A 26789-nucleotide genomic window follows, 5' to 3' on the forward strand; every position below is an offset into this window, starting at 1 on the left:
AATTTGTAGCAAAGTGCCCTTAGAGCTTCTCCTCAGCAATCAACATTTCTTAGTTCAATATCCACAAACTTAAGATACATAAACCACTGCCATCCAGTACCCCGCACTCTCCTCATGTTATTAGAAGATTTAGGCAAGCGAAATCTGTTAGAAAAATCTATCAATTTTTCTCTAACATCATTTGTCTGACCAGCTAACTTCACAGTAGTTAGAGCAGTCAAACCTATTCCTGGATCCCATACAGGAACAACCATCCCATTTCCAACTAAAACAAGAGGGAACTTGCTTTTATTTCTTATGAATACATGTACTACCTTGACATGATCTCTTCCTGTCATTTCATCGGAAACCTTGTGAGCATTAGTTATCCTCCCAGCTTCAATTAAAGGTGCAGGTAAACACATGTCGTCTAAAGCCATCAAAATCACTCTCAACAGCACCATAAATCGATTTTGGCATTTTATCAAGCATCTTGTGAGCAATATTCTAGCTCTTATTTTCCATGAAAAGTTTAGCTATGAATGAATCTTCCAAAGCGTCTATATCATTATAACTTTCGTTTTCTAGAAAAAGCACATTTAAACACATATCCTCCAAAACTTCAGCACTCTCTATGAGGATAGAATCTGAAGGAGAAGTTTCAAGGTTACACTTACCATTTTTGAAGCACTTCCAACACAAGCGGAGATCTTCATGTTTTAGGCGATAGTACCTCCCACTAGAACAAACAACAGAGCACGATTTGCAGTAGTATTCACATGACTCTTCAGATTTTACCCATTTTTCGCTCAATTTATCTTCCAATTTTTGAAAAAGCCTCTGATTCTCATCCAATTGTTTGTCCTTCGACTGTAGGTGTAAATGCGTTCCATCGATTGAATGTTTGAGTGAACTAAGAACTTGGATAAGCTCTGCATGCTTCCGATCCATATCCTCGCGCAATTCCTGTTGTGTTTGCTCCATTACAACTCGAAGATCTAATCGCCGAGATCTCAGTTTCTCGTACTGCTCTTGTAAATCCATAGCTGGATAACATCCACTATTTTTCGAACCGAGATCTGATACTAAATTATTGGTATCGAGGACCAGAGACAAATCAGAGAAGAGAAGAAGAGGGAAGGAAGATAAGAGGAAAAGAGATATTCAGGGGTTAGAGCCAGAGAAGAGAGGTCGAGAGAGAAGAGAGGAGATAGATACAAGGGAAAATGTTTACCCTCAAAGTTGTATAACAATTAAACTTGGATAATGTTTTAGCTATACATTCCCAAATTTATTTTGGATGAAGTTTATTTTGAAGATAAAAATGTGTTTGGCCATTCATTTTCAAAACATATTTCTCAAATTTATTTTGGAAAAATATATATATTACTAGGGATTTGGCCTGGATTTGGGATTTGAGATTTGGGATTTTGCCAAAATATAAGCAAAATCTATGGCCAAATGGGTCCTTATAATGTGGATTTAAAAACATGTGATTTCACTTAATACTAATTGATAAATATGAAGATTAAAGATAGAATTATACAATAAAGTAAATCAAACCAGTATTTGAATAGAACTCAACCCTTGAGTTAGAGTATCCTCGAACTGATTGATGCAAATAATAAGCTGAAGAACAAGAGTGTGAGCGAGAAAGAAAATTATATTGTTTTTTTATCGGTCGTCTTTACAAATGGTTGGAACTCATCTTTATATAGTAGAGGAATTCTATATATGGTACAATTTTAATTACAGAAAGAAATCTCATGATTAACTAAACAACCTTTCTTGATTTGATCCGTTTCGAGATTTCCGCCATGATCTTCGACCAGTCACGGATATCTCGCTTTTCCGTTATTACGCTATCTTCGGTATTGCTCGATGCTTGTCTCATTTGGTCTCGATTGCTGTCGGCCCCGATCTTGGTAGGTGCCTCAAATCTCGATCTCGGTACCTTATCTTCGTGCCTCGATCCAATCCACTTCGGAGTCGTCCTTCGATGCAAAATCTCGGTCTCGGTCAAACAGTAAAATCGGGTGAGCCCGATTTTAACCGTACACAGATAGTCCCTTCGTTTTTTTTTTGGAATGTAATGACAGAAAATGAATTGAGCCTTTGATTTTCTACCTCGGCCTGTCATGATGTCATCCTTGTGACGCAAGCGACGGAAGTGACTGAAACGTCCCGTCTGTACAGTTTTCTAGGTATTAAATGCGCGTCAGTCGATGGTCGGCCACTACTAATATTGAACCGTCATTGTGAAATTTATAAATAGCCCATCTCTCCACCATTTCAAACTTTTACTTTCACATTCTTAATCTCCTAAGCTTTTTATATCTTCTAACTTCTTAATCTGCAAATCCACGATTTTCACTGCTACCATCTTCTCAAAACACCAACTATTATCATCTTTATCTATTTTTAACTTCAAATCCATACAAAAATGGCAAAAATATCAAAGACTGTTCCTCAAAAGGAAAACGCTTCTTCATCGTGGCCGGCCGGCGACAAAACATCGGTGGAGCCACGACCTGAAGAGTGTGTTCCCGGGGGGTGTGTTATCACTTTTGACTTCAAAACCGATAAAGCCTCGTCAATTCCCGGTCGATGTGAGCCAGTATCGATGTACATATGCTCGATAACTGAAGGGTACCTTAAGTAGGTAAGGAAAGATTGTAACTGGAAAGGCAAAGAAGTAGTGATCCCGACCCCGGAAGAAGACATTACCACCCATGTGGAAGGGTTTTAAAGTGTTTACACTTACCCTTTCACGCTGGGCCCCCTCGACCCCATCGTCGTTGATTTTTGTCATTAGTATCAAATAACCCTAGGCCAAATCCATCCTTCTTTTTGGCAAATTGTTATTCTGCTCCGATTCTTCGTGAGCAAAGTCGAGGGGATGCCTTTCACCCTCGACCACCTCATCAGGTTATACAGCCCCCGCCTCTATCAAGGCGGGTTAATAAAACTCCAATGCCGAGCCACCAAAGTGCTATTCTCGAGCATAGACGAGGACAAGGATCGAGGCTGGATGGGCCAGTTCGTTCGAGTGAGGACTTCCGACCTAATCCCGGCCGAGAAGATGCCATTTCCTGATAAATGGAATATGAAGCGTAAGTGTAATCCCACTGTTAGTTCTTATTTATTGTTTTGCCCCTTTGCTTCTTATCGATATCTTTTTCCATGATGTAGCGGTCGCTTGGATGCCCGATGCAATTCCTAACCTCAAGAGCTGGGTTCGGGACCTGGCCTCGACCTCTTCGTACGCTGAGCGCTCGTGGTGCGATTTATCAAAGGGCCTATGGGAGGCCAAAACTCATGGTAAGCCCCTCTCCCATGTCTTTGATGATTCAATCAAAATGTTTTTCTTATACTTAACCAATTTTCTTACGTGTAGGCCTGGGCAAAGATGCGGTCATGAGGCTCCCGTCTGGTGAGGAACAGACTTCGGTTCCGGTTCTGAAACCGGCGAAGGACAATAAGAGAAAAAGGGCCTCGGCTTCCGAGGACCTAGAACTTAAGACAAGGACGGCTCGTAAGCAGAGGAAGAACACCATCCCTCTGACCGAAGAATCTGTTCGGCATCTAAGGGATGAAGACGAAGAAGAAGAAAATGACGGCTCCATACTGGTGGCCTGAGTGAATAAAACCATCGATGCCCCAAAGATAGATGGATCGATGGTGGTTGATGAGGCTCCGCCTCGAACTGAGGAGGTATCGGAGAAGGACTCGGGCAAAGTCCCCGAGTTGTTGGAGGTCAAGGATGCTTCCCACCGAAGTGAACGAAGGGTGGGTATATCTAAAGGGACCGGCCCTGAAGCTCTTCGAACTGAGGAAAATGCCCCAAGTGACTCACTTGGGGCAACAGTAATTGGAGACTCGCCCACTCTCCCTGCTTTTTCCGAAGGGGCGATTCGGGAAGCCCGAGCTTTGGGGACCCTCGAGGTAGACGGGGCTCATGAGGGAGAGGACCCCTTCCATGATTCATTTACAGGTATCGAGGATGTTGCCGGCCCGAGTGACGTATCAGGTCTCTTCGAGGCTCAACGAGCCCTGAATCGGGTAAGTCTAGATTCCCTTTGTTGATGTCATATCCTTCCATTTTCTGCCTAACTTTCTCTTTTTCATATAGGCTTTAGCTCTTCATCAGGAGGTGTTTTCCAAGTCTCGGGCAGAGCTGACCCGATGTGAGGCTGACTTTCGAGGGCTTTCGGAGGAGAGAAATGCTCTCAAACTTATTAGTGGGCAGAAAGAGGAAGAGATCAAAGATCTTCGAGCCGAGTTGGCCAAAGCTCACCAAGATCAGACAGACATGATCGAGCAGGTAATGAAAATATTAAAAGCTCATGGGCTAGATTCGGGAACGGTGGATAACATTTCAATCTCACAGCTACAACAGAAGATCGAGAGGATTGAGCAGTTCCATGAGGAGGTCGACATGATAAAGGCAGAGTCCTTGGGGTGGAAAGAAGGTATGGACCGTTTTGATGCAGAAAAAGAGACTGCTCAAGCCCAATTATCATCGGTCGAAAGTCAACTTCAAGGAATGAAGGAGAAGAGCTCGGCTCAAGCAAGGAAAATAGAGGAGCTCGAGGCTCGGTTGGCTTCCGAACTTGCCAAAGCCAAATCTGAAGCCGAAAATGCAAAGGCCGAGGCGGATGCAAACGTGGCCATCTATCGGGCCAATGCTGAAGCCTCTCAAGTCCAAGCGAGAGTGGCATCCGAGACCGCTCAAACTTGAGCATATTGGATTGCTGAACTCGCCAAATGCCAATCTTGGAGGGAAACCCTCGAGGAGATTCACGCTCGAGGTTTCGATCTTACCAACGAGATAGCAGAGGCTAGAGAGCATGAAGCCGAAGCTGGAGCGCTGGCCACTTCCGATGATGATGATGATGATGATGATGATGATGATGATGATGGCAGCAAGAGCGGGTCCGAGAATGAGGAGGACCTCGATGTAGAAGAAGCTGCCCCCGGAGGAGATTAGGAACCTTAGGATTTTTCACTTTTTATCTTTTGTATAGGATCTTGATCGGACCTTGTAAATATTCATATATATATATAAAGATTTCCTTCTTTTCCGACTTGTCTTTATTATGCCTTGTGAAAGTTTTGTTCATAAGTTCATTTTGATCGAAACCGAACTAGTGTAGTTTTTATAATCGAGTGAGTACTTGCTCGAACTCGGAATAGGGTGACCCTTAGGTTTTAATTGAGCGAGGATGATTTCTTTGAACTAAAAAATAAACTGGCCCTTTAGGCTCTTAAATTAGGTCGATAAGGCCATAGCAAAAGAATGGCTTTCTCCCCCTTTTCGGCTTGATAAGTTTATCGTTTAATCATATAAATTCGGTTGTGCCTTAACACGAAATAAAGGATTTGCTCGAGAGTTCTAACGGTTCCGTACCCATTAGGATTTTCAAGGGTCGATATTATCGAGACCCTTTGTTTCGCAATGCCTTAGCATAAAATAAAGAATTTATTCGAGAGTTCGAACGCCTTTGTATCCATTAGGGTTTTCAAGGGTCAATATTATCGAGACCCTTAGAAATTTAGCCGAGGGTAGCCTTTTTTAACCGATTTATGAAAATATTCGAAGGCCTATTTAATAACAGAAAATCGGACGTCTCCGAACCGTGTTGATTTGGTCGTAGCCTTTAGCTTGGGATTCGCCTTTTGGGCTTGCTCCCCTGTTATACTTCGAACTTGTTCGAAGTATCAGTCCCCGAGTGGGGTATAAAATCGAGGATTGCCTTTTTAAGGTCTTATGATCTCGAGGTTTAGTAATTCGATCATGTCGGTTTTTTGGACGGCAGTCCCCGAGTATCGGATAAATTATTTGAACTTCAGTTGTGATCGGCCCTTAAGCCAGTTTCCACCATAGATTATAAGTATGAAATTGCAAAGTATAAATTTTTCTAAAACATGGGGCATCTGGTAAGGAAAAAATACTTCTTCCAATAAATTATACATGTGTACATGTTTTGCCATTAGGGCTCGAGTAATCTACACGGACACGGTTCATTTGACCGTTTGGTCCTCTACAAAATTTACCTATCGAGACCCTATCAACACAAAGTATTTCCTTGGAACTATCTGAAGGTGATGCCCCCCAGTATTCGGGGTTGATTGTAAAGGGCCTCAGATACTGTTGAATTGCTCTAAATTAGCACGAACAATGGTTGCCTCGTTAAAAACCTCGACGGAAAAATCCATTTGGGATAAAAATCGGTCTAAGGGAAAAAGAGTGCAATGCGTGCTTTCAGACCTAAGGACTGCGTTTGAAGAATCCTTCGATGTCTTCGATTAAATGCCTGCAAACGATTGGTATAAAATATAAATGAAAATGGAGAAGGTTGTACCTTAGCAGTAATATCATTTGAGGAGTGACACGTTCTAGTTATTTGACAACTGTTCGCCGTTCATCGGGCCGAGTTTGTAAGATCCTTTTCCGACGATATCGAGGATCTGATACGGTCCCTCCCAATTTGGGCCGAGTTTTCCTTCGTTTAGGTCTAGAGTATTGAGGGTGACTTTTCTCAATACTAAGTCCCCGGTTTTAAAATGTCGAAAATTGGCTCTTCGGTTGTAGTACCTTTTGATCCATTGCTTCTGTGCGGCCATTCGAACGAGGGCGCTTTCTAGTTTTTTATCTAACAATTCGAGACTTGTATTCATAGCCTCATGATTTGACTTTTCCATTGCATATCGAAACCTGGCGCTAGGTTCCCCGACTTCGACCAGGATTAGAGCTTCGGTGCCATATACTAAAGAGAACGGCGTTGGTCCCGTACTGGATTTTGACGTTGTTCGATACGCCCAAAGGACCTCAGGCAATATTTCTCTCCATTTTCCCTTAGCGTCGTTCAACCTTTTCTTTAGATTTTGAATGATTGTTTTATTCGTTGATTCTGCATGTCCGTTCCCACTGGGGTGATATGGCGTTGACAAGATCCTTTTGATTTTGTGGTCTTCAAGAAACTTCGTTACTTTGCTGCCGATGAATTGCTTTCCATTGTCGCATACGATCTCGGGAGGCATTCCGAATCGACATATAATGTGGTCCCAGATGAAGTCGATAACCTCTTTTTCCCTGACTTTTTCGAAGGCATGTGCTTCAACCCATTTAGAGAAATAGTCAGTTATAAATAAAATGAATTTAGCTTTACCTGGGGCCGATGGTAGAGGGCCTTCGATATCCATTCCCCATTTCATGAACGGCCTTGGGGATAGGACCGAATAGAGTTGCTCCCTGGGTTGGTGGATCATCGGCGCATATCTCTGACACTTGTCGCACTTTCGAACGAATTCCCTCGTATCTTTTTCCATATTAGCCCAGTAGTATCCTGCTCTGATAACCTTAGGATCCGACGGAAGCTTTCCGTTCTTTAGGTACTCGATATATTTATTCCTCCAATCCCAGGTCAAACTTGTGGAGTTTATTTTGGCGTGGCCTTCTTTGATCACAGACCTCGAAAGTTGCACGATAGTCCCCGCGCTAATTTCGTCGTCTTCGACCAATGACCCCAAATTTGCAAGGGCATCGGCTTCACTGTTTTGCTCTCGAGGTACATGCCGTAGGGTCCATTCTTGAAACCAATGTAGTGTCACCTGTAATTTATCCAAGTATCTCTGCATTCGATCATCTCAAACCTCGAAGGTTCCGTTGACTTGGTTTACCACAAGTAATGAGTCACATTTGGCTTCGATGACCTCTATTCCCAAACTCTTAGCTAGCTCGAAACCTGCAATCATGGCCTCATACTCGGCCTCATTATTAGTTAACTTGGAAGTTTTGATGGACTGTCTAATTATATTACCTGTGGACGGCTTCAAAACGATGCCTAGCCGGGACCCCTTCACGTTCAAAGCGCCGCCTGTGAATAGAGTCCACACCCCTTATGCTGTACCTGATTTTAATAATAGTTCTTTTTTTACCTCAGGTATGAGGGCTGGCGTAAAGTTGGCCACGAAGTCTGCTAAGATTTGAGACTCGATGGCCGTTCGGGGTTGATACTCGATATCGTATCCGCTGATTTCGACGGCCCATTTGGCCAATCGGCCCGAGAGTTCGGACTTACGCAAAATATTGCAAAGAGGATAAGTGGTGACCACACAAATTGGGTGACATTGAAAATATGGTTTTAATTTTCTAGAGGCACTTATTAGGGCAAGCGCCTATTTTTCTAAGTGTGGGTATCGGGTCTCGGCCTCGCCTAGAGTTCGACTAACATAGTAAACAGGAAATTGCGTACCTTGCTCTTCTCTAACTAGGACTCCACTTACCGCGATTTTCAATACTACTAAGTACAAGTAGAGTTGCTCGTCTACTTTCGGAGTATTAAGCAGTAGAGGGCTCGAGAGGTACCGCTTTAACTCTTCCAATGCTTGTTGGCATTCCGGGGTCCATGCAAAATTATTCTTCTTTTTTAGCAGCGAGAAGAACTTGCGACTTCTATCTGAAAACTTTGAGATGAATCGTCCTAGGGCGGCTATGCGCCCTGTTAATCTTTGTACAATCTTAATATTATCCACGGTTGTGATGTCTTTGATCGCCTTGATCTTATCGGGGTTGATTTCGATACCCCGATTTGATACCATAAAGCCGAGGAACTTGCCCGAGCAAACCTTGAATGCACACTTCTCCGGGTTGATTTTCATGTTGTATTTCCTTAGTATATCGAAGGTCTCTTGCAAATGTGTCAGATGGTCCTCTCCTCGCAGGGACTTAACTAGCATATCGTCAATATAATCTTCCATTGACTTACCTATTTATTCTTCGAACATCCGATTCACTAAGCGTTGATAAGTGACACCTGCATTTTTTAGTCCAAACGGCATTACATTGTAACAATAGGTGTCGTACTTAGTGATGAACGAAGTCTTTTCCTGATCCTCCGGGTTCATTTGTATTTTATTGTACCCGGAGTAGGCATCGAGAAAACTAAGGATCTCGTGGCCGGTCGTGGAATCGATCGATATTTTGTAGAGGAAAAGAGTCTTTAGGGCATGCTTTGTTTAAGTCTTTATAATCTACGCACATCCTGAGTTTATTTCCCCTTTTAGGGACTACGACTACATTTGCTAACCATTCGGGATATTTTACCTCCCGAATAGATCCTATTTTGAGAAGTTTGGTTACCTCGTCCTTGATGAATGCATGTTTTACCTCGGACTGGGGTCTTCTCTTTTATTTTACCGAGCGGTACTTCGAGTCCAAGCTTAGTCGATGTGTAGTGATTTCCGACGAGATCCATGTCATATCTAAATGGGACCAAGCAAAACAATCCATATTATTAATAAGAAATTTAATGAGTTTTTCCCTAAGCTCGGGGGTTAACCCCGTTCACAGGTATACCTTTCGATTGGGTAGATGCCCGATAAGTACGACCAGCTCCAGCTCCTTGACCGTCGATTTGGTGGCGTCGGAATCCTCGGGGATTATGAAAGATCGAGGGATCCAATAATCATCGTCCTCGTCCGTTCCTTGCTTCCCCGATTGAGTTGAGGTTGGCAGTTGTGATTTCTATTTAGCTTCATGTTTTCCTTTGGCCTCTGATCCTTTTGTTGACGAAAGTGCCGATATCGATATTACTTCGTCGACCGCGAACATCTCTTTGGCAGCGTGTTGTTCCCCGTACACCATTTTTACTCCGTCTGGTGTTGGGAATTTCAGCATTCGGTGAAGTGTTGAAGGGACTGCCCTCATATTGTGAATCCAGGATCTTCCGAACAGGGTGTTGTATCTCATATCGCCTTCGATCACATGGAACTTGGTTTCTTGAATAGTCCCAGCTATATTTACTGGTAAAATGATTTCTCCTTTAGTTGTTTCGCTTGCCATGTTGAAACCATTAAGAACTCGAGCTGCGGGCACAATCTGATCTTGTAGGCCGAGCTGCTCCACAACCCTCGATCGAATAATATTGGTCGAGCTTCCTAAATCAATTAAAACACGTTTAACCTGAATTTTATTCACAAGGATAGAGATTACCAATGCATCATTATGGGGTTGTGAGATCCCTTCTGCTTCCTCATCGTTGAATGATAAAGTGCCTTCTGGTACATAATCTTGAGTTCGTTTTTCCCTGGTGATCGATACCTTAGTGCGTTTGAAAACTGGCCCTTGTGGAATATTGATCCCACCAACGATCATGTGAATCAAGTGTTGTGGTTCTTCCTGCTCGTTTTTCCTGTCTGTATCTCTGACTCTAAAATAATTTTTAGCTCGATCGCTCAAGAACTCTCAAAGGTGACCCTCGTTGAATAGACGGGCCATCTCCTCCCTTAGTTGTCTGCAGTCTTCGGTTCTATGACCATGTGTACCATGGTATTTACATATTTGATTGGGGTTCCTTTGGGATGGATCGGTCTGTAGGGGCCTGGGCCATCTAGTATCTTTGATTCTCCCAATGGCTGACATAATACCTGATGCGTCGATGCTGAAGTTGTATTCTGATAATCGTGGTGCCTCTGTGGGATCGACATGTTTATCGAAACCATTTTTTCCTCATGAGCCCTCGAGAGTTTTGTCCTCGATCGTTCCTCCGATTATTTCGGATGGGATTACGTCCTGGGCCGCTGTTTCTACAATCTCCATTGTATGGTTGATATCGGTCTCTGTTCGACCGAGGTTCTCTGTCGATATCTCTTTGAGTTCTTCCAACGGGCCTGATTGGATAAGCGGAACCTGAAGGGGTCCCCAGTTTATCATCCTCGACCCTTATCTTCGACTGGTATCGATTATGTACGTCAGCCTAGGTTACCGCTGGGTATTCAATTAAATTCTACTTTAGCTGTCGCGAGGCCACCGAACTCCGATCGTTCAAACCTTGAGTAAAATTTTGAACGGCCCAATCGTTTGTGACTGGTGGTAGTTCCATGCGTTCCATCTGAAACCGAGATACGAACTCCCTCAACATTTTGTTATCTTTCTGTTTTACCTTGAAGAGGTCCGACTTCCTAGTCACAACCTTTATTGCTCCGGCGTGTGCCTTTACGAAAGAGTCTGCAAGCATTGCGAAGGAATTGATGGAATTAGGTGGCAGATTGTGATACCATATCATTGCCCCCTTCGATAGAGTTTTTCCAAACTTCTTTAGTAGAACCGATTTGATCTCATCATCTTCTAAATCATTTTCTTTTATTGCACATGTATAGGAGGTGACATGCTCATTTGGATCGTTGGTCCCATCGTACTTGGGGTTTCCGGCATGCGAAATTTCTTCGGAATGGGATTCAGAGTCGCACTTGGGGGAAACGGCTTCTGCACGAACTTCTTCGAATCCATACCTTTTAAAATTGGTGGTGCCCCCGGTATATGGTCAACCCGGGAGTTATATGTCTCTACTTTCTTGTCATTTGCCTCGATTTTCTTTTCTCCCATTTCAATTCGTTTAGTGAGCTCCTCGAGCATTTTCATAATGACGGGGTCAGTTCCCGATTCATTGGCGTTTGACCTTTCCGGTACTGGTTCGGTCATGTGGACGACTTCTGGTTCCACCTCACTCGGCGCTCGATGTTGATTTTGTAATTGCGCTATAGTGGCTTGTTGAGCCTGTAACATTTCAAATATCAATTGGAGGCTGACTCCACCATCTCCTCCGCTCTAGGTACCTCGACCACCAGATCGACCTTCCCTGCGTACGCTACCTTCGGGATCAGCGCCCAAATTTGTATTTAGGGCGATATGCGAACTGACATCGATGGGGTTTGCAATTGGTATTCCCTCAAGATCAGCCTGAGGCACCTCGATTCCTGGGGCGGCTATATTGTCGTTCTCCCCGTGAAATCCGAAATCGTTGTCACCATGTGTGGGTGTTGTTTGTGAGTTTGACATATTTTTTCCTGAAAACAAAAATACTTACAAGAACAAGCGTAAAGTAGTGTGTGTGTTATCGGAATCAATATTAAGCAATCACTATTATCCTTAGCCCCACGGTGGACGCCAAACTGTTTACCCTCAAAATTGGATAACAATTAAACTTATAATGTGGATTTAAGGACACGTGATTTTACTTAATACTGATTGATAAATATGAAGATTAAAGATATAATTATACAATAAAGTAAATCAAACAAGTATTTGAGTAGAACTCAACTCTTGAGTTAGAGTATATCGAACTGATTGATGCAATGACAATAAAAACACAATAAGCTGAAGAACAAGAGTGTGAGCGAGAAAGAAAATTATATTACTTTTTTATCAGTCGTCTTTACAAATGGTTGTAACCTGCCTTTATATAGTAGAGGAATTCTATATATGGTACAATTCTAATTACAGAAGGATATCCCATGATTAACTAAACAACCGTTCTTGATTTGATCCGTTCCGAGATTTTCGCCATGATCTTCAACCAGTCGCGGATATCTCGCTTTTCTGTTATTACGCTATCTTCGGTATTGCTCGATGTCTGTCTCGTTTGATCTCGATTGCTGTCTGCCCTGATCTTGGCAGGTGCCTCGAATCTCGATCTCGGTACCTTGTCTTCGTGCCTCGATCCAATACACTTAGGAGTCATCCTTCGATGCAAACTCTCGGTCTCGGTCAAATAGTATAATCGGGTGGGCCCGATTTTAACCGTACACAATCATTACTCAATAAAATTACAATGCAGTGGTAGTAACTTTATACTCCTAACTAATCTCATTCTCATGTGAAGTATACTGAAAATGAAATAAAAGGCAATTGAAAATTAAACTAAAGTCTATCAAACTTTCCCGCTGGAATGGCTGCCACTCACTTAAACTACTTTTGAGCTAAGTCCCAAATTTCAACGTCCATACGTGAAACTTGGAGAAGCCCTTTAGGGATTTATCTAAAAAAAAAAATAGTTATTAAAACGTTTTGCCGATATATTCTTTTTTATTGAGAAATTATCACTTTATGCCCATTAAGTCTAAATTATTTATCCGTTTATACCCAACCTTAAACTTCTTGCAATTTCTGCCTATGCGGCCTAATCTAATTATCCCGCCTACCCAATTCCCTTTCCCTTTTCAATTTATCTAAATAAGCATAGTCCCACACCCAAACAGTCCCTTCCCTTTTCAAAAAACACCCATAACTTAGTCTTTTTAGTGGATAATGAAAATTCAGTACAAACCCGTGCATTTTCCCAATTTGTTTTTGAATTTTCTATATAAATTTTAAAAGATAAGTTTGCATATTATTTTACATGAGTTTCACTCCAAATTCCTCTTTCTATATTAGTATATTTCAAATTTCTCTTTTCATATCATTGCTATTTTTTTTTCAAATACTTTTTTTGGTGTGTGTATTTATTTGTATTTCTGAACGCATGTGTTGTTGTGGTTATATATTAAGTTTTCCATATCAAAATTTTTGTGTGTGTTTGAAGATCCACTATTATTGAGCTTAAAACTCTTAAATTTAAAATTTTATTTTGAAGATTTAATGTTTAATTTGAAGTGGGTGCTGTAAAATATTGTTTATAGTACCTTAAGGAAGTTCATAGTAAAATTTGATCGCATTTGGAGCTGGTTTGAGGTACTTGAGAACGAATTTTCTAGCTGAAAATTAAAGAAGAACATAATTACCCAATTGTATACCGCTATGGTATATAATATACTATAAGAGTATACAACTATATTCCAATAGTAAGTATATACTGCAATGATATACTGTAATAATATGCAATATATTATAACAATATACTGTAATATTATACAATATACCACAATAGTATATTTCAGCTGCTATTTGTTAAATAATCTAGGTGCTATTGTGGAAAGTTAAAAGCGTGGTTATTGTCCGAACTTCGTTGCTGATAATTGAAAAAATAAAAATTGTCCGTCAACGAAGAAGCTTTGAAGCTTTGGTTTGAGAGTTAAAAGTTTAATATACTTATTTTTGAATTTTGAATTTGGATGAGTATTATTAAAGCTTGTTACAGATGCTTGTAAGAACTAATTATGAATTTATCCTTTTTAATTCGACAAATTACTCGAAGTCTATCTATTCTTAAAGCCAATGGTAGATATTATGCCAGGTAATTCACAAAAGTACAAACTATGGTTGAGTTTTGTACAAACAATGAATTTTATTTTTTGAAATAATGAAATATTAACTTATGCCAACGACTTTACGCCTCACTGCCAACTTTCCTCTTATTAACAAGGTACAGTTTGAGGAGCTTGGGGTCGTCAAGGGCATTGTGGGAAAATTGCAAATCTTTTCAGGGGCATTTTAGAAAAAATGTAAATCTTTTGGCCTAAGTCACGTGCTAATCCTGCTTTAGTTTTGAAACGGTCCTTTGCACCGCTCAAAGGAACAGACTCTGCTTCCTCCAGATTTGCGTCTCTACACTGTTCTTCCTCGAAGTTTTGACAGCTACTCAACTCCTATTCCAATTTCCTTCGTCTCATTCAATCTTCTCTCTTCCTGGACAGTTTATTCGCGTTGGTTGTACAGTTATAAGGTGAGTTTTGGTTTCTTATTTTCTTGATTTTTGGAATAGCTGCTGTGTAGAAATTGTTTGAATTGAGTAAATTGTTCCAGAAAAACTGGGACAAATACCTAATTACAGAAGAAAGTGATTATAAACTACAGGTTTCTAAGAGTATGATTGCTTGTTAAAGCACACACATCTAGCCCCCTAAACACAGATTTTTCTATTTCCATGTTGCAATTAGGGATTGATAAGGCGAGTGTGTGAGGGCTGGCTAGAGCAAGGCAATTACGAGAGTTATGAATGTAGTTATGTTAAATTCTCAATTGAAGCCGCTTTGTATAACTAGGATTATATCTGTCAAAATTCCAAAATTGAATTAGTTCTTCGACTCACTCCTTTGCCGTCTTCAACTTTACAAAGTGATTTAGCTTCCGCTATCCACTTATTAGATTCAGTAATAATCTCTTAAATTTCACTACTCTTACCGGTTTTTAATTAAAAAGGTTGGAAACAATTTAGTCTTTTCTACTAATATAATTAGTTAAGGAAAGAGAACATATTTGTATTAGTATATAATTTCATAAAATAATATTACTGTACTATAGGTTCATGATCATTAAGCTATAAATAAGTTTAGGTGATTGTTAGTGTTAATGCATTGCTTGTTCTTTACTTGCATTTTTATAGTAAAAAGGAACTATTAACCAGTAATCCATGTTGCAAATTGTGTTACAGTGTTTGATGTCATTGTATTAGTTCTCTACTGTATTTTTGTTCTCTGCTTCCTTCAGATTTGCACAGCGTCTACGCTGTTCTTCCTCCAAATTTTCACAATTGCTCACCTCCTCTTCCAACTTTCTGTCTCTTTAAGTCTTCTCTCTTCCCGCCCAAGTTTATTAGCGTTGGTTGTACAGTTATAAGGTGAGTTTTGCTTTCTTATTTTCCTGCTTTTTGGAATTGATGTTGCGTAAAAATTGGGTAAAACATTAAAACTGCAAAAGCTCTTATGATTTTTGGAATAGATGTTGCGTAGAACAACTCAAACTGTTGTTTTTATTACTCTTCCATGTTTTTATTATTCTGATGATCCTATTAGTGCAAGGAAATGCATTATTATTGGAGCATTAAGTCGAGTTGAAACTGCTAATCAAATGAAAGATGCATTTAATGTGGCTGTTGCAGAACACATCAATTGGGTATTCATATTGAATAATTATCTTTGAATTGTTGAACCAAAAAGCTTCTTTTAAAGAACAAGGGAAAAGAAAAAATAAATCAAAGGACTTGTTAATTTCGTAAACCTCCTGGGGCAATTACTTTTTCTTTTCTTAATGAATTAGGATAGGTCGGTAATGTAAGTGGTAATAGTTTTAATCTCCTGATTCTCATACCATGGACTGTCATTTGAAGTCTGCTCCCTTTCTGTTCTCTTGTGGGGAAAAATTAAACCGGAGTTCCGTTTTATCTTTTGGAATTTGGACCCCCAATTAGTACTTTATGCTTGCTTGTACTGTCAAATTTTATCTACATCTTTTAAGTTTCTAATATGATGTGCTATCGTTAGCTAATATATCCTTCTGTACGAGCTATGTTAGAAAGCTCTTATATGTGAATCAAAGTTTCTAAAGTGATGTGCTATTCTGAAGCAATATACCAGTTTTGCACGAGCAAAGTAAGAATGTGCTTCCTTTGGCAGAAAGATACAAACTCACCATCTAAAAGGTCTTGTACAGATAACAAGGACCGGTGAAAGGTGAAACAAAGAAATAAGAAACATCATCTGCCAGTAAACTACGAGTCCTCTGATAGAAACTTACTTTAAAAAAGAAAAAATCATCTGACTGAGCATGTTGGATTACTTAGTCATAGATAGTCTTCTCAGCGTGATGGAGCTTTCCTGTTAGTATATGCTTTTTCTTAGAAGGGGATAGAGGAACTTTTTAGTTCTCTTTCTCCGATTTGCCTTGTGCTCGATCTGATATTAATAGTGTGAAGATGGTTCATTATGTTGAAAGTCGAGTTTTCCTATTTGGGTTAAGTGGATTTCCAATTAGTTCCCATATATAATCACACCGTAAGCCATCTTTACTGTGGTACAATATTTTAGTCTTTGCTTTACTTTAGCTGTTATTTTATAGTTTGAGTTTCTCCTTAGTTGCCTTCTGTCTGTGCTTTTGGACTCCTTTAATTAAGAAATTTAATTTTTATGTTGATAGCTATCTGAATAATAATGGTAGAGCATTTGGTGGCATGACCGTGTTAATGATGTAGGAGATCAGTTTCACTGGTTTATTATGGTGGCAATAACAATTAATCTAGCTAACATATTAACTTTTCTTGAATTGTTTATAACAAGAGTACAAAAAGGAATGGTGTATACAATTTAGAAACTCCGTCACGATTGTACAAAAGTCAAAAACTTGGATTTAACTGCAATATAGTGTCAAAGATAGCTGGTTCTTTCTTGTAAACAACTGTTGTTTGGTTTAATGTAGATGTTCAAATGCTTACAATTGCATCCGCATATGCCAACATGCTTCAGTTATTGAACCTTTTTTTGGGGGGGTTCAATTAAGCTCTTTTTTTGTTTACTTTTATGAACCTTTACTTAACGAGATCTTCTTTTATTTAGGTGGACAATTGATTATTTGAGGCTATCGCAGTAAGATGGTTGCCCATTTTGGCTTTCGATATGTCACTTCAAGCTTTATTGCTGCTCTCTAGCAAGCAGTGTATGTTCATAGGCTTCTCTTCTATCTATACTTAAGATTGGATGTTAATTTTAACTGAGCATAGCCTGATATAGCTTGTTCTTTTGTCGCAGATGTTATTTGATGTTCAGTTGCTTACGGTTGCATCTGCAGGTACGAACATGCTTCATAAAATTATTCTTCCGAGGGTATTTTTTTCTCGAGTTCCAAGCCTGAGCTACTTCAGTTGAAGACATGTTACATAAATACAATATGTGAGATGCGCTATTGGTAGGTAAATATTGCCCATTTTATTATTTGAAAAAATAAAATAAAAATCATTATTGTATAAAAAGATCAAAATAATTGCTTAGTTTATTCTGATACGGGTTTCAGTGGTATATTATTTTCATTCGCTCTACCATTGATTTGTGGGTGTGGTGCAATTTGGGTTTGTTGGTCTGATTTGTGCATCGGTTTAGGATCCCCCATTCACGTTTTCTGTTTGGGTTATTCACCTCTAAACAAAAGTTTTTCAAAACTTACTGCATTTAGAGGCATAAAAAATAAGTCACTAATGCTATGCAGAAACAGTTGATTTAGGATGAAGTTACAGAGGAGACGGGAGAGAGGAACTTTTTGTTCTCTCTTGATTTGCCTTCTGCTCGATCTGATCTTAATAGTGTCTGAATATGGTATGATTGTGTTGAAAGCTGAGTTTTTCCATGTAGGTCAAGCGGATTGTCACTTAGTTCCCCTTAATCACACTATTAGCAATCTTTTTGTGTATCATTTTTGTTTGGTGCAACTGCTATTTTATAGTTTGAGTTTCTCTTTAGTACCTTCTTTCTGTTATCTATGCAGTTCTATAACTGGTATTTTTTGGATAACCTTTTTTCTGGTTTGTAAAGATGCTCTCCGGGTAACGTATTACTGCTTTGATAACCCCTTCTACTATATAGTTGTTGAGAATATCCCAACAATGACTGAAGCTTAAATGTTAAAACAAATCTCAAGACAGTAAAATATTTAACATGTTTAATGGTGTGAAGCTTCTTCGTTAAGATTATTGGACTTTGATGTTTATTAACGTCGTGCAAAAACTTAACGCGATCAAACTCACTGGATCACATGGCTTCTATCAGTATGGTTTGGCTGCCACAGAGGCTGGGTTGGTTTAACGTTCTTTTGAGCAAAACTTTATGATGTATATATTTTTTAGTATCGTAGACGCTGCTCGATGTAACTATTACGTGTTGTGGGTTTGTATATATTTGGAAGAACTAGATCTACTGTTACTAAAGTAATATTAGTTCATTCTATATGAACTAGATTTACTGTTACTAAAGTGATATAATTCATTCTATATCTCATTATTTATTCCTCGGTGTTTTGTTCTACAAACAAATTAAATTCCGCTATGTCCATAGAAATGGGGAGAAATTTAAAAATAGCCAGATTTACAAGTGGTAATTGAAAAATAGCCACAATTTCAAAAGTAATCGAAATTTAGTCACTTTTCATGTAAAGATAAATCTGAACGAAAATACTGTTCAAAATTCGAAAAATATTCCATGCTGGAATTCCAGTATATCACTCCAGCATATTATACTGAAACTTCAGTATAATATGCTGGATCATACACATGTGCACCAATCTCCAGTATATTATGCTGGACCAGTCAGTGTTGCAGTAAAATAGTGGCTATTTTTCAATGACTTTACAAACGCTGGCTATTTTTGAATTATTAATCCGAAAACTGGCTAGCCCATACTATTTTTACATAGAAATATGCATAGTAGCTGCTTTGTATCTCGAATGACAAATGTGGCACATAACTATGGAGCATTTAATCATCTAGAGCTTTGTCTAAAGCAATTTCCAAAAAAATTGAGTATATCTATTTTGATCATAGAAATAGTAGCATTGCGAATACTAAAATCAAAGGCTCTAAATCACGAAGTGACTTCTGATTATCAAAATACCATTTGCTCAACTATTTCACAGTCCACCACGATATTTTATAGATACTTCAATTCTAAATTGTTCGAAGCGATTGTTTTTAATTAACTGCTCCAAATAACTTCAAAGGCGGAAAAAAAAAAACTTTTAAGCGTTGGCAATGGCAATTGGGCCTGGGCTCAGCCCGGGCTACTCCTAACTAGTATTCCCGCTACAAGAGAGTTCCTATTGTCGTAATTGGCAAATTCATGGGCTTAACTGGGCTGAGGCCCATCTATATATATATATATATATATATAAAGTTGGGAATTGATAAGCTAATGTGGCATCCTATATGCCCAAGAAACTCAATTATCTTTTTTGTCAATTTTTTTGTTTTTATCCTATTTTTCCTCTTTATTTTGGTTTTTTCCTCATTAACTTTTAAGTACTCAGTTAAAGGAGAAGACCGTTTCCAAAAGGCTTCATGTTTCCAAAATGTAACGTTTCAGTTATTAAGGAATGGAAGTTATAGCTCTTAACCGTTTGATATTTCTTTCATACATTTAGCAAATTTTTGTATAAAGATAGTGAACGTGTAATATCTATTCAGTTTCAAGTGACTCACTTTTGATATTTATATTGTTTAGTTTCTTCGATGAATAGAACTTTAAGCCTATCTGATTCTTTCTTTTTTGTTTTTTGTTTGCCGAGCCTTTGCCTCTATTTGTCTGAGGTTTTTTCAGTTATGATAGAATCTAAATCAAATGTAAAAGACTACGACGATATGATGGTAAAATTAATGACTCATTGTATTCAAGTCTTTGCGTTATACCAATTTTTCAACTTTTAGTTTTTGCTTATTGTAAATGGGTGATGTGATAAACACATTACTTGATCGTGCTTCTGACTTAACGGTGAAAGATAATTTGTTCATTTTTAGTTCTGAACTCATTGTTGTCTATCATTTTAGGATGTTTTTTTTCTTCCTCAATTATATATATATTTTTTGGTGGAAACGTTTTCTTGGATTGTGAAAGCAATATCTCAATATTCACATTCCTTACAGTATTTATATACTTCAACTTAAAGCATGAACATATCAACTATTTCAAGTATGTGGTTATCGCCGGTATGACTTGTATATATATACTTTTGATCTTTTCCCTTACTTTATAATTGTGTATTTAATTATAAGATGTTTAAATAATTTATATGCTCTTTTCTCCTATAATTTCTTGCGTATTAACGTAGTCTTTTTGCCTTCTATTCCTTTATGAGTTGTTTTTTTCAAACTAAACACAAATGAGTCGCAAATAATTGATTTATTATTGAAAATTTTAATTGTGTTTCGAAAGTTTTCAAGAGTCCTAATTTCAGTTCCCGTGCCCATTTTGCTTTGAGAAGTTTGAAAATTCCCTATTAAAATCATTAAGTATTCCTTTGAGGAGGAAAAAAAATCAATATGATGGACCATGCGGTGACTTAGCATTTTTATACGACCACAAAAATCTATTTTTTTTCTCAGTTTTGATCTTTTTTTTTTGTTTACCTTATTTTAAAAATCTCCAAAGTCTCTGAATAAAGTTACTAATTAAGTAACATTTTATACAATAAATTTTTTAGTTATGCACAACAATTATATAGGAATGGAAGCCAAGAGGAGTATCACCAACTTAACATCCAAGAACAAGCGTTAAAAGAAGAACGCTACATTAATGAGAGTTCTAGAGTGGGAACTAAATAATTCTTGAAAGAGCAATTATATAAATAAGTGAAAGGCATGATTCCAAAAATATACTTTAGATCCTTCTGTCACCACCTATAAACAAAGGTAATCTATTTTAGTTGCGGACGTATAAAAAATGAGTAAGCAAACTAAGAGTGCAAGCAAGAAGTGTGAGCACAAAAGTTAAAAATAAGAAAACAGTAAAGAGAGCCGCTAGAATGCGAGCGAGATAACTGAGTGTAAAGAATTAAAAGATCAAAGTTGATTCTTAGTTTGCAATAACAAAATTCAAGTTGCGAACAACTAATTGTGCTCAATATAAGTATGTGCCAATATGTTTTAAACAAATTAATAAGAAAATAATGTCAAATAAAATAAGACAGAGGGACTAACACTTAATAGTATCTATGAACAATGCTAGAGGACTTATGTTGAGTACATACTTTATTATAAATCTCTTCCTCTATGTCGAGGATGGTCCTTTAAGAACGTTGGGATTATAAATCTACAAAAGGTAAATTATGCTTATATTTGAATTAATTTTTCATATTTATTTGTTCCTATGACTTTGGTTTTTAATTTTTTAATGTGTGTATGCGGTCGAAATAAATTTCGGCCTTCTTATGATCGATCGAGTTCGAAACATAATCGATCGATGCGAGACTTCGAGTCGGGTTCTGAAGATGGTACAAACAAGCTTCAAGTCCGAGGGGCCGATATCCTTATCGAGCCCGAATCCAAATCGAGCTATGATGCAAAGTAAAGTTATCGAGCTTATGATCCAGAGACCGACCAACATCGATCCCGAATCAATTCAAGGGTCCGAGTTAGAATCGAGCTCAAGCCAATATCGAGAGCTTGAATCAAGACCAAAGACCCGAGTCAATATCGAGTTCATAGACAAGAGCCGTTGCAATCCCACTAGAGGAGAGAATCTCGGCAGGAATTGTGAAAAAGCTGATTTATCATGGTCTCCCACTATGTATTTTTAATTATATTTAAAGTAAGATCCCTCTACTATAAAAAGGGATGGTTATCATTTCGGTTAGGGCAAGTTTTTTTATGCCTTACATTGTAATAAAAACACTATATTCCCCCATGGTAAAGAGTTGTTCTTTTAAACTTCTTAAATTGATTCCACTTGTTTAGTCCTGAAATTCATCTTTCTTACAATCTTATCTATTTTGCATTCTTTGCAATCCATACTTATATTCCTATTTATCCTTACAATTTGTATTAAGTTGCGCCACATATCCTTAGAACCACGTATAAATTTAACTATATCCGTTTTTCGGTTAAACAGTTTGGCGCCCACCGTGGGGCTAAGGATAACAATGGTTATTTGATACGAATCTGAAGAAACACACTATTATGTTTTATGCTCGGCTTCGAAAATATCTTGGATTTCGGATTAGCAACGACTAACTACCAATCAAATGGCTTCACCAATCGACAACGGAGCCGGTCTTCAAGATGAGAACAATAATTTGACACCCAGTACAGAAAGGCCACTTGCAAATGCCGTTGGAGCTCGAATCGGAGCGCCAATAGATATTAATTTGCATATAGCCATTGAGGCGAACCTCCATGCTGAACCCGAGAATATCATCCATGGTGGCACTCGGTCTGCAGCTCGAGATACCTATAACGTAGAGGAAAACGGCGTTAGCTTGCATATGATTTTCGAAATGTTGCAAGCCCAACAGGCAGCAATAGCTCAGTTGCAGAGCCAAACCCAGCTACAAAGCAGGCAGGAGCCCAGTTCACCTCGAGAAATCACCCACAGAACGGAGCCAGCCATAGTGAAGTCAAATGAGCAAGAATCGGGGACTACTCCCGAAATTGCTAAATTGATTGAAGAACTCACAAAGCGAGTCGAAGCCAATGATAAAAAGGTAAAAACTTATAACTCTAGAGTCGATCAGATCCCGGGAGCTCCACCAATGATAAAGGGGTTGGATTCGAAAAAATTCGTGCAAAAACCTTTTCCCTCGAGCGCAGCCCCGAAACCAATCCCCAAACAATTCCGAATGCCCGAAATCCCCAAATATAACGGAACGACCGATCCCAACAAGCACGTCACTTCTTACACGTGTGCCATCAAGGGCAATGATTTAGAAGACGATGAAATCGAATATGTGTTGTTAAAAATGCTCGGCGAGACCCTCTCAAAGGGGGCAATGATTTGGTATCACAACCTACCACCAAATTCCATAGACTCATTCGCCATGCTAGCAGATTCTTTTGTGAAAGCACATGCCGGCGCCATAAAAGTCGCAACAAGGAAATCAGACCTCTTCAAGGTAAGACAAAAGGATAACGAGATGCTGAGGGAGTTCGTATCTCATTTTCAAATGGAACGAATGGACTTGCCACCAGTCACAGACGATTGGGCTATTCAGGCTTTCACTCAAGTTTTGAATGAACGAATTTCGATGGCTTCACGGTGATTAAAGCATAACCTGATCGAATATTCAGCCATCACATGGGCCAACGTGCAAAATCGGTACCAATCAAAAATTAAGGTCGAAGATGATCAATTGGGGTCTGAACCCGCAGTTCGAAGGGATACTAATCGATGATCGATACCAACCGTACAACGGAAGCCACAAAGTCAGTGAATCGAGACACAACCTCATGCAAAATAACAAAAGAGGTGATTAAGGTCAAGGGTCCCGGGGACTGATGAACAGAAGTAGGTTCGATAGGCCTGCCGGATCTAAGGAAGCACCTCGGTTATCGGAATATAACTTCAGCATTGATGCATCCGCCATCGTTTCGGCTATCAGACACATCAAAGACACTAAATGGCCTCGACCCATGCAGACCGATCCTGCCCAGAGGAATCCCAATCAAATATGCGAATATCATGGCACCCATGGCCACAGAACGAAAGATTGCAGGCAACTAAGAGAGGAAGTAGCCCGGTTATTCAACAAAGGGCACCTTTGAGAATTTTTGAGCGATAGGGCGAAGAACCATTTTAAAAATAGGGATTTCGGCAAGAAGAATGAACAAGAAGAACCACAACACATCATTCACATGATCATCGGTGACGCCGATACCCCTCAGGGACCAGTGCTTAAACTCACTAAGACATCGATTGTGAGAGAAAAGTGATCTCGAACCCAAGATTATACACCCATAGGAACTTTGTCCTTCAATGATGAAGATGCAGAAGGAGTCATACAACCTCATAATGACGCACTGGTAATATCCGTACTCATGAATAAAACTAAAGTTAAGCATGTGTTGATTGATCTAGGTAGCTCGGCCAACATCATTAGATTGAAGGTCGTAGAACAGCTCGGTCTGCAGGACCAGATCGTACCTGCAACCCTGGTTCTAAACGGATTCAATATGGCATGTGAAACCACCAAAGGCGAGATAATTCTACCAATAAACGTGGCCGGAACCATCCAAGAAACGAAGTTCCACGTGATCGAAGGCGACATGAGATACACTGCCCTTTTTGGAAGGCCATGGATCCACAACATGAGAGCTGTACCTTCAACCCTACACCAGGTTCTCAAATTCCCAACATCGAGAGGAGTCAAAACAGTGTACGGAGAACAACCAGCCGCAAGAGAAATGTTCGCTGTCGAGGAAGCGAAACCAATATTCTCGCCTTTGCCAGTAAAGGGATCGGGCTCGGAAGGGGAATGAGATACCAAATAGCAATCACAGACATCGGCTTTGACCCAACCAGATAACCAGAAGATCGAAGAAGATGATGATCAGAGGATCTCTCGATCCTTCATGATTCCCGATGACTCCGACGCCACCAAATCAATGATTGAGGAACTGGAGCAAGTCACACTAATCGAGCACTAGCCCGAACGGAAGGTATACCTGGGAACGGGGTTGAGCCCCGAACTCAGGAAGAAATTTATTTAATTTCTTATCGATAATATTGATTGCTTTTCCTAGTCCCATTTAGATATAACAGGGATCCCTCCGGATGGCTAAGCTTGGACCCTAGGTTCAAACTGGTGAAGCAAAAGAGAAGACCCCAGTCTGAGGTAAAGCACGCATTCATAAAGGACGAGGTAACCAAACTTCTCAAGATAGGGTCCATTCGGGAGGTGAAATATCCCGAATGGTTAGCAAATATAGTTGTAGTGCCTAAAAAGGGGAACAAACTTAGAATGTGTATGGACTATAAGGGTTTGAACAAAGCATGCCCCAAAGATTCTTTGTCGCTGCCCAACATCGATCACATGATCGATGCCATGGCCAGCCACGAGATCCTCACTTTTCTCGATGCCTATTCCGGTATAATCAAATCAAGTTGAACCCAGAGGACTAGGAAAAGACTTCATTTGTCACCAAATATGGAACATATTGTGATAACGTGATGCCCTTCGAGCTAAAAAATGCAGGGGCTACTTACCAACGCCTAGTAAATAAAATATTCGAAGAACAAATAGGTAAATCAATGGAAGTTTATATTGATGACATGCTAGCTAAGTACCTGCGCGCAGATGACTATTTGTCCCATTTGCAAGAAACGTTCGAGATTTTGAGGAAATACAACATGAAGCTCAACCCCGAAAAATGTGCTTTCGGGGTCGGTTCGGGCAAGTTCCTCGGCATCATGGTGTCAAATCGGGGAATCGAGATTAACCCCGATAAAATAAAGGCCATCGAAGACATCACCATCATGGACAGCGTGAAAACTGTACAAAGGCTAATGGGACGGATTGCAGCCTTAGGCTGATTCATTTGGAGATCATCATATCGAAGTCACAAATTTTTCTCTCTACTCAAAAAGAAGAGCGATTTTGCTTGGACCCCGGAATGCCAACAAGCATTAGAGGAACTAAAACGGTATCTATCGAGCCTACCACTACTTCACACTCTAAAAACAGACGAAAAATTTTGCTTGTACTTGGCAGTATCGAAAATCGCAGTAAGCAGTGTCCTAGTTCGGGAAGAGCAAGGTACGCAATTTCCCATTTATTATATAAGTCAGACCTTAGGAGAAGTAGAAACTAGATATCCGCACCTAGAAAAATTGGCACTTGCACTGATAAGCGCCTCTAGAAAGTTAAGACCGTACTTTCAATGTCACCCCATATGCGTATTAACCACTTACCCGCTTCGTAATATTTTGCACAAGCACAAACTATCAGGCCGATTGGCCAAATGGGCCATCGAACTCAGTGGGTACGATATCAAATATCAACCCCATACGGCCATCAAGTCTCAAATTTTAGCAGACTTTGTGGCCGATTTCACGCCAACCCTTGTACCCGAAGTCGAAAAAGAACTCTTGTTAAAATGGTAGATCATCGGGGGGTATGGACCCTTTTTACGGACGGGGCTTCGAACGTGAAGGGGTCTGGGCTAGGCATAGTTTTAAAGCCACCTACGGGTAACACTATTAGGCAATCTATTAAAACTACCAGGTTGACTAACAACGAGGCCGAGTATGAGGCCATGATTGCAAGTCTCGAGCTAGCTAAAAACTTGGGAGCAGAAGTCATTGAAGCCAAATGTGACTCTTTGCTGGTGGTAAATCAAGTAAACAAAACCTTCGAAGTTCGAGAAGATAGAATGCAGAGGTATTTGGACAAACTACATGTCACTTTGCACCATTTTAAACAATGGACTTTACATCATGTTCCATGAGAGCAAAACAGTGAGGATGATGCACTTGCGAATTTGGGATCATCGGTTGAGGAAGGTGACTTGAGCTCGGGGACTGTCGTTTAACTCTTGAGATCCGTGATCGAAGAAGGTCACGCTGAGATAAATTCTACGAGCTTAACCTAGGATTGGAGAAATAAGTATACTGAATACTTAAAGAATGGAAAGCTCCCATCAGACCCTAAAGATTCAAGGGTCCTACGGACTAAAGCTACTCGATTCACGTTGGCTTCAGATGGAACGCTATACCGAAGGACATTCGATGGACCATTGGTAGTATGCTTAGGTCCAGGAGATACCGATTACATCCTACGTGAGGTGCACGAGGGCACTTATGAGAATCACTCCGGTGCCGATCCATTAGTCCGAAAAATAATCAGG

At 39.6% G+C, this 26789-nt stretch overlaps 1 protein-coding gene and 1 long non-coding RNA gene across 3 annotated transcripts; one reads left to right on the forward strand and one right to left on the reverse strand.

The window, feature by feature from the left end:
- Nucleotides 1–9508: 9508 nt before the first annotated feature.
- On the reverse strand, nt 9509–10138 carry LOC138907704 (uncharacterized). The gene has a single exon (XM_070198309.1). It carries the CDS (start codon nt 10136–10138, stop codon nt 9509–9511), a length of 630 nt encoding a protein of 209 aa, XP_070054410.1.
- A 4114-nt stretch (nt 10139–14252) lies between these two features.
- Nucleotides 14253–17507, forward strand: LOC104093499 (uncharacterized). 2 transcript variants are annotated; one of them, XR_001968692.3, is made up of 4 exons: nt 14261–14423; nt 15188–15317; nt 17029–17128; nt 17221–17507. It is a non-coding gene; the product is annotated as an uncharacterized lncRNA (long non-coding RNA). The 2 variants fall into 2 exon arrangements; XR_685667.4 differs by lacking the exon at nt 15188–15317 and having other exon boundaries at nt 14253–14423.
- The last annotated feature ends 9282 nt before the right edge of the window (nt 17508–26789 follow it).

The sequence above is a fragment of the Nicotiana tomentosiformis genome, chromosome 3 (genome assembly GCF_000390325.3).
Source record: "Nicotiana tomentosiformis chromosome 3, ASM39032v3, whole genome shotgun sequence".
NCBI lineage: Eukaryota > Viridiplantae > Streptophyta > Magnoliopsida > Solanales > Solanaceae > Nicotiana > Nicotiana tomentosiformis.

Bases quoted from the DNA above. Each gene is read 5' to 3' on its own strand.
- LOC138907704 (XM_070198309.1), bottom strand. From the start codon at position 10,138: ATGATCGTTGGTGGGATCAATATTCCACAAGGGCCAGTTTTCAAACGC.